Here is a 9,137-nt window from a genome sequence, read left to right as displayed (position 1 = left end):
TTATCAAATGTGAATAAAATCATATAAAAATATTAAAAAAATTATTTAAAATATGTAATTTTATGAAAGAGTTGCAAAATGAATGAGATATGAAATATATATATATATAATATTAAGAATTTATATAATGTATAATTCCAACTAAAAATGAATCACAGATTGTATTTCCATTCTCATTTTATGTTTAAAATATTTAAATACATAAATATTATATATTATTATATTAAATTATTACATATAAATAGATAATTGATAAAAATATTATCATATTAATTTAATTTGATATATTTAAAACTGTGTACTGTAAAGATAAGTGGATAATTGTCGTATATATTTTTATATTAAATACAAAATTATTTTAGAGAAAAAAAAAAATTAGGATGTTATGTTGAATGTAATTTGAACACACGACCTTTGAATTTTCAGTTTGAGGTTTCTTCAATTAAATTATCTCATTAATTAATTTTCAAAAAATTATATCATGTAAATTAAATATTTTTTCATGTGAAAATTTAAGGTTAAAGTTTTATTATTAAAGAATTCAAGGTGTTATAAGTCTCTAAATTATGTTCTAATTAAGTATATTAGTTTAATATAAGAACTGAAAGTGTATGGGTCATAATTTAACTAAAATGAACCAAATATAAAATTAGATTTAAACGTTAAAGTAAGATGTAAACAATGGGGATTTGAAAGGTACTCGGCAACCAAAAACAATACAACAAGACCTTTTCATATATATATATATATATAATGCATAGGAGTATATACATCCTTTGGTTAATCATAAGAAATAAAAAATAATTGCAGGAGCCGTAAGTTTCTGAAATTATATGCAAGTAACCTGGTTTTAGTGAGCTAGATTTTCTACCTTGCATGTACCATGGTGTTAATTTCCATGCCAAACAAAGCCATACTTAGTGGATAATCACGATTCACTAGGGAATATAACGTTAATATTGATGTTGTAAATTGTTATATACATATACTTAAATTTATCAACAAATAAATGAGTTATATGTATATCCTCCAGTTAAATATGCATATTTGAGAGCGATTCTATAACACTTGGTATTCAACTCCTTCGCAAGCGACACAAGAGAAAAGAAAGAATCTTTAATTTAAGTACTCAATTGGCAACCATTGATTCAATTACATTAATTTAAATGGCGATAGAAACAAACATAAGCATTAATTAATTGACTCCTTCCCACTATATATACGCACATATATTTCGTCTTAGACATAAAATAATATCATACTTATAATACAGCAACTAAGAAAGGCAAGCCATAAAAAAAATGGCCTTCTCTTGCAAGGATTTCAAGGTTGGAGCTTGTGAAGGCCAGAAGGTGGTGGACGGCGAAATCATGCCCTTACTGCTGCAGCCCTCAGAACCCGGTAAAAGCAGCGTAGATTCGCTCCTCCTGACCTTCAAGACCAACAAGGAGTGGTTCGATGAGATGATCATCAAGCATAGTGCCGTCCTGCTCCGAGGCTTCAATGTCAACACTGCTGAAGAATTCAACGACATTGTCGAGGCCTTCGGCTGGGAGAATATAAGATATGTTGGACCAGCGCCGCGAACGCACATCTACAAACGTGTGTGGACAGCCAACGAGGGACCTCTCTCCGAGTTCATATACTACCACCATGAGATGGTTCTTGTAAGTGATTAGTAACAAGATTTTGACAACATATTTTTATGTATTCTGAGTTGGGTTAATAAGTAAAGTAGTTAAAGAAGGAAATTAATTAAAATGCGTTGTGAAAAATCAGATAAAGGAGTATCCCAAAAGACTGATGTTATTCTGTGAGATACCGCCACCAGAAGGAGGGGAGACTCCGTTTGTTCCAAGTTTTAGAGTAACAGAGAGAATGTTGGAGGAGTTCCCAGAAGTGGTGGAGGAAATTGAGAAGAAGGGGTTGAAATATACGTTCACCACTCTCAGCAAGAATGACACTTCATCCATGAGGGGTAGGGGTTGGGAGGATGCATTTGAAACATCTGATCGTGCTGAGGCTGAAAGAAGGTACATGTACATATATGCAGATTACACAATAATGCTTAGAAATATATAGCAAGGTAGTGATGGTAATAACTGGGTGCAGGGCCAAGGCTCTGGGAATGGAGATGGAGTGGCTACCAAACGGAGGGGTGAAGACAATTCTGGGGCCGAGGAGGCTAACGAAGGTGTTTGATGGAAGAAAAGGGAGAAGAATGTGGTTCAACACGATGGTTGGCATGCATGGCAAAGAACACAGCTCGGCATTAATGGCAGATGGCACAGAGATACCGGCTGAGTTCGTAAAGAGATGTGGAGAGATTATTGAAGAGGAAAGCATTCAATTCAAATGGGCCAGGGGTGATGTTCTTTTCTTTGACAACCTGGCTCTGCTCCATGGCAGAAGACCTTCATTGCCTCCCCGAAGAGTGCTAGTTGCCACTTGCAAATAGTCACTACCCACCATTGCTGAATCACTCGTGCATTCACAATATTTATCCTATTCCCACGTTTTATCCTATTCCCCTTTGGGTCACTTAATAATAAATCACCGTTTTTCTTTCAATATATCAAAAGATATCCAAACATCAATGATATAAGCTTCTTAATATATCTACCAGCACAGAGAAAGCTTCTCCTTGAGCATAATTCACTTTAATCTACCTACTTTTGCAACTGTTACCTCCCAATATTTTCAATCATTCACTTTAAATCTGCAAAATTTCAACATCCTAATTACATTAGGCTTCATCCTCTGGTAGGGCCGTCCATAATATGATTAAATTGAAAATTCTAGAGAAGTTAAATTTCTGTTGTAATTCTACTTAAACAAATTGCGCCCAAGGGAAAATAACTGAATGCCCATAAATATTCAAGTCAGAGTTCAACTCAATGATTGATAAACAAGCATTTCTTATAGTTTGAAACAAGATCCTTCTTCACTTTCATAAAATGACTGTCTAACGGTCACAAAAAAAAAAAAAGAGAGAAAGTTAAAAACAACATGACATGAAACTAAACTTATTCTATGGTTTATTTTCTGGACAAGAAAAGAAACCACAAACATTAGGACCATGCTGGATCAACTACTTTCTAGTGACCTTGGTTTTCAGTTTACCCATGGTCACATTTTAAAATACCAATACCCACTTACGAAGACCGTCCCGACATGTCTCGGCCGCGGCCCCTTGCATAGCCATAGCCATAGCCATAGCCATAGCCATAGCCATAGCCATAACCATGGCTCCTTCCATAATAACCACCACGAGAACGACCTCCGCGCATAGGCCCACGGCCACCTCGACCCCCACGATATCTTGGAAAGTCACCAAAAGTCTGTACCATCACAATCACAGTATTTGAAAATTTTCTTCAAGAGGTCAATCAAATAATGACTATCAAACGGAAATAGCATTATGGAGAGAATTTAAGTAGCAGCCACAAAATACAAGATGAAGGAAACCAGAAATGAAAAGAAACTACCTCGGTATCTAATTTCATTTGCTCGGAGAATCTAGTTCTTCCATTTTGTGAATCATGATCAAGTGCGTTAGAGGAGAGAGAATCAAAAAAGTCATCCTTATTATAAAGAGGCTGCAGCATATAATGAAAGATAAAGATAATGAGTTCCAGAAAAGCCACAAGTTACATTTCTAGAAATCAAGTTCAAGTACCTTGATCTCAACTCTAGATAACTCAGCATCATCTTCCTCTTCAGAACCTTCATCACTGTCTCCTCCATCCCCTTCTTTGTCTTTTGAATGAGACTTGTTATTCTTACCAAGATGACCCCATACTTCGTCTTTTTTGAATTTCTCATTCATTGCCATAAAATCAAACTCTTCAGTGAACTTTGTTACGGGCCGCGAACTCTGCACCGAAACATCAGAAAAGAAGGCTGTCAGTTTATGATCATTCATCATATCAACCAATCTATCAGAGAGCAGTTCAATCAGTCAAAACATATAACCTATTGCTAGCTCCAGATTATTTAATTGCAAAATCAAATATTTCCCAACAACAAGCCAGCTGCTAAATCTAAAGCTTCAACATACAAATATAATATCACTAAGGTCGCCTTTAGTATGCCCATCCAATTCCTAATTTTAATATCATTTCGTTCTTATTTTTAAATTAGAATGTTGCTATTCTGTTTTAACTTACTACCACCCCACTTGAATGCCTTGATGGTGTGAATACAATCCTGCCCTTCCAAATTGGGGGTTGAATTCTCACCATCATCAAGAGATTCAATGTGGCGGTGGTGGTAAACTAAAAGTAACAAATTATGTTCTAATTAGGCTTAAAACAAATAGTAACCAACCATCTTGACAGAAAATCACCAATTTCAGTCAGTACCACTTCCCTCAAATTTTTTTTGAAGTGTAAAACTGGCAAAGAATAGAAAATTTCACCTGCATACTGAAATCCTTAGTTTGTAACATAAAAATTCAGGTTCACCTTATTCTTATAGCCTGGGACCCATATTTGATATATATTGGAATGCAAGAGCGAGTTAAGAAATTACCCCAGCTCCTCGTCCTCTTTCACGTCCCCTGTACCCATGACGAGTTTGGAAAGGAGCTCCATTTGGCTATGAAAATATAAGAGCACAAGTTAGTGTTCATAGCATCTCGTATATTTGGAAAGAAACATATATAAGAGCACAAGTTAGTGTTCATAGCATCTTGTTTGAAAAGAAACATAATAAAACCACATTTGCCATCTCTGAGGAAGAAAATAAGAGAAATGTTGGAAAGCAGAACAGCACCAGCTATTGCAAAGACATCCTAAAATGTATAGGCCATAATATATTCTGTTGTTTTGTTAGGGAACAAACAGAATATGGGGAAAACAACAATACAGGGCAAACATAGTATTATAAATAGACACCAGAGATCATTCATACAACACCTTCAACAACTTAAAAGAACTTCCATAATTTATTTATTCACTTCCTATGTACCTTATCCCCTCTTTACCTCCAGAGCTCCAGTATCCTGCCTCATTTTACCACAATCACATACTATCAAACATTTTGGCTAACTAACACAAAAGAATATTAAGCCCAAAAGAAGCCTATTTCATAGAATAACTGGTTAATGTCGTCAGCTGGGCTTAGACAGAAATATCCCCTCATGCTAAATGGTAAATAACTCCATTCCTCCCAACAGAAAGGCATAGAACTAAATCCCTGTGTACCTTATCCCCTCTTTACCTCCAGAGCTCCAGTATCCTGCCTCATTTTACCACAATCACATACTATCAAACATTTTGGCTAACTAACACAAAAGAATATTAAGCCCAAAAGAAGCCTATTTCATAGAATAACTGGTTAATGTCGTCAGCTGGGCTTAGACAGAAATATCCCCTCATGCTAAATGGTAAATAACTCCATTCCTCCCAACAGAAAGGCATAGAACTAAATCCTGCAAACAGTATGAACTATAAAAAGACAGACAAAGAATAAGTAATCAAATAAATAACTAAATATGTAAAGAGTTTTATAACCTTTTGGCCTGCCCGTGAAGGTATGGGTAACGGCAATATAGGTGGCTGAGCTTCTGCACTAACTGGAGCAGGTTGTTCTGATGTTGTGGATGATGATGATACTTGCACCACCTCCACATCTTTTTGAGCAGTTTGTGCAGGTTGAGATGATGGGACTGCTGTAGATCCAGACTGTAACAGCTGACCTGGGGTAATCAATGAAGGGATTGGTGTTTCCATGTGCATAGAACTAGATGTTCCAACAATGGAGGATGTTGGTTGAGGAGCATTCTGATACAGCAAGTTTTGACTGGAAACTGTATTTGGCTTGGAGACTGGTGGTACAATAGCATTGATTGCCGAACTGGAGGTAATCAGAGGAGAGAGTGATGGCAAGCTAGTGTTTGGCGTCGCAACAGGAAGGGCAGCATTAGGAGCTCTATTAGGCAATGAACTAGGCAATGTCTCCAAGGCTAGTGTTGCAGAGGGTACTGGAGGCAGAGAGGACGACAAAATTGATGATGAAGTGGATGGCAGTAAGGAACTTGGAGTTAAACTATGAGAACTAGCACCAGTAGGAAGTAAAGGAGATGGTGCTTCAGGCAAGTTTGAACCTTGAATATTTGAGGACCCAGTGGGTAAAGGAGCATTGAAACTAGAATACTGCATAGGTTGCTGCATAGAAGGAGGCATGGATAGCCCAGGTGGGGGTCGAAGCAAAGATTGTTGGTGCAAAGGCGGAAGCCCATTTTGGGGGGGATGGCCATAGTATCCTTGCCAATACATAGGCATAGCAAGCCCACTACCATTTGCATTTGGGGGAGGAGGTGAAGCTCCCCATGACCCTAAACTCCCTCCAGGTTGATATAGTGGCAGGCCACCTTGAAAATTTGAACCAGGTAGCCCCACTTGTGCATTATGGGAACTAAGATCAGTCAAAGACCCACTAACAGCAGAAGGCAAGCTGCTAGATGTGGAAACCGTGCGAGGATAGTGAGACTGCAAAAAGCTCAAGACAAATTTAGAACGAGGTTAACATATATGATGCATCAAATAAACTAAAATAGCCTTCCTCCCTTCACCTGTATAATAGCTGGGTCATTGGTTATAGGTGGTGTAGACTGAACAGGTGGAGAAGATTTAACCTGCAAATCCTGTAAAAAGCACAAAAAATATTTCAATGTTACTAACAATTCTGATGAAAATAAACAAGAAAAGGAAGAACCTGGACAAAGTCGACTGAGTACCTAAAATTTTTATATGAATGAGGGTATTATTTTATGTTCTAGACAGCCATTTACCTTTACTGTATAACAGCTCACAGTCTATTAAGAAATAAAGAAGTAAGAACATAGTAACTCGATCATTGTCCAACTAAGGAAATAATTTACAGTAAAACACAGTAGAGAAGAAAGATAATCAAACAAGTGACTCTCGACTAATCTTATAGTTGAAAATACAGAAAAAAGAAATTGAAATCCTATTTCGTAAATAGTTAATTAAGGAAGCTTGCACACTGGTCCATTAGAATGTCCCGAGCATATTTGAAGTGGTATTTTCTTGAAAGAAATATTAATAAGTCCAAAAATCTCATCACTTGGAACATTGTCATGAGGAAGGAATTTCTAAAGTAAAACCAAGTGCTTCCCTGAACATGATACCTTGATATCACTTCCTCTGAACAAAATGTACTCATAAACTTTGTCACTAGGGGGAACTTGTGGACCATCCTTTTTCCTTCCTTCGGTTCCAAAAGATCGTACTGCCACATAAAAGACAAAATCAACTTATAGAATATTTATGTAAAATTATCCCTTTCAATATTTATGTCTACCGTTAAGAATAACACACAAAGAATGATAAAATTGCCGATAACAAAAACATTCACATGCTTTCACTGCCATAAGGTTACGTGACTCCAATAATCTCTTAAATAATTTAAGTATCATGGACTAAAAGCTAAATATAATTACAAAGGTAAGCTCAAAGTCCAAAATAGCCAATTATGGGATCTTTTTCTTTCTTTAACGTGCACTTACTGATTTAAAGTAACAGAGAATTGGTAGAGTCTACACCAGAGACAAGAAAGGAACTAAAACCCATTTATCTACTGGTTGTCTTAAAACATTGGCTTTAATATTTACAGCTCAATTGGATATATTTGCAATTTCTTCTCTTCATCTCCGTTCAACTAAATATCCAACGAACTTACGTTGTTCTATTTCTCTTTGTCTAGCTCTTAATGTACAAAAAGCATAAGAAATATAGACAACGTTCTGGGGGAAATGGTTTTAAGGAGTTTAGGAGGAAAATGACAAACCGATATCATAAAATCAACTAACATAATCAATTTGCACATAAGGAATCAAACAAGAAAATTGAAATTCAAGTAAACGAGGCAAAACCCCCTCGACCTCACCCTTCCCCAAAGAAAAACAAAAGCGAAATAAAAGCGCACCATTTCTCAATCCAATACTGGACTCCTCGGTGTTGATGTTGTAAAGAACACCCTCGTATCTGATCTCACTCTTCGATGTCAAGCTTATCAAGCTCCCTATGTACGAATCCGCCGTTGAGCTCGATTTCGGACCTGAATTCTCCGCTGCCATACCGATCCCTCTTCACAACCAATCTACAGCATATGAACTCAATACATATAAAGAGAAGATAAGAGACAGAAGCCGAGAGGAAGGGAGAGTAGCGAGACTGAACTTTAACTCGAGCCTCCTCCTAAGTACACTGTAGCAACAAAGTACGGAGAGGGATTAGGGTTTAGATTCTTCGAATAAGGCGTGAGAAGCTGTGATTATCGGATCCTGCTTGTGGAAGGGGAAGATCTATATTTGCATTTGCAGGTATTAAATTACATAAATATCCTTTGATTTTATCTTAATTACAATAATTGTTAGTTTTTCTTTTTCTATTAGTAACCGCTGCAAAATATTGACAGCAAATAAAATGACAATTTAAATATAATTAGTGTGTATTATTATCTTTTATCTCGATTCTTTAAGGGTTAATTATATTTAAAAGACAATTGATTTATTACAAAAATAAAATAATATATACAATAAATTAATCTCTTATAATTTTAACTAATTGGTACTACGGATCAATTATAGATACAATAACATTTATATAGACTTTTATACTGAGGATATTAATATTGTCATGTCATTAATTTTCTATATAAAATATCGAGATACATGTATTTTCATTCATAATTATATATTATAAAAGTTTTAAAAAAAGTCATAAAACCAATGAATAAATATAATAAAAAAATAGTTTTATTTTTATAGAACTATAAATAATTGAGGGCCTTCATAATTACTATTTATAAATTGGTTGTTATAATTATTAATAGATAAATAGTTTTATTTTGTTGATGGTCTCGTAACGATCCATTTTATATTATCAAGAGTTTTATTGGTTGCCAAGGTTGTAATATTCGAGTTTAGAATTTAATCTGAAATTAATTTTAATATTTAAAATATATAAAAAAAATATTTTAAAATTAATTTATTTTAATTTTTGTTGAATTTATGAAAAAATAAATAAATAAGTTATGGATGAAATTGAAAACAATTTTAGAAAAAATTGGTGAAAATTTGGGTTCGTGAGTGTTTTTGAAAAAAAAAT

At 35.2% G+C, this 9,137-nt stretch overlaps 2 protein-coding genes across 2 annotated transcripts; one reads left to right on the top strand and one right to left on the bottom strand.

The window, feature by feature from the left end:
- The first annotated feature begins 1,163 nt into the window (after positions 1-1,163).
- On the top strand, positions 1,164-2,625 carry LOC110824257 (clavaminate synthase-like protein At3g21360). The gene is made up of 3 exons (XM_022054836.2): positions 1,164-1,667; positions 1,780-2,033; positions 2,113-2,625. The coding sequence occupies exons 1-3, from the start codon at positions 1,302-1,304 to the stop codon at positions 2,456-2,458; spliced, it is 966 nt and encodes a 321-aa protein (XP_021910528.1). The 5' UTR covers positions 1,164-1,301; the 3' UTR covers positions 2,459-2,625.
- Positions 2,626-2,851: 226 nt separating this feature from the next.
- DCP5 (decapping 5) lies at positions 2,852-8,321 on the bottom strand. Its single transcript, XM_022054593.2, has 8 exons — positions 7,954-8,321; positions 7,157-7,257; positions 6,578-6,649; positions 5,517-6,494; positions 4,534-4,599; positions 3,680-3,877; positions 3,489-3,599; positions 2,852-3,341 (listed from the first exon to the last, which is right to left on the bottom strand). The coding sequence occupies exons 1-8, from the start codon at positions 8,102-8,104 to the stop codon at positions 3,156-3,158; spliced, it is 1,863 nt and encodes a 620-aa protein (XP_021910285.1). The 5' UTR covers positions 8,105-8,321; the 3' UTR covers positions 2,852-3,155.
- Positions 8,322-9,137: the final 816 nt, after the last annotated feature.

This window comes from Carica papaya, chromosome 2, assembly GCF_054855325.1.
Source record: "Carica papaya isolate Zhongbai chromosome 2, ASM5485532v1, whole genome shotgun sequence".
Lineage (NCBI taxonomy): Eukaryota > Viridiplantae > Streptophyta > Magnoliopsida > Brassicales > Caricaceae > Carica > Carica papaya.
This window is presented reverse-complemented; position numbering and strand designations above follow the sequence as displayed.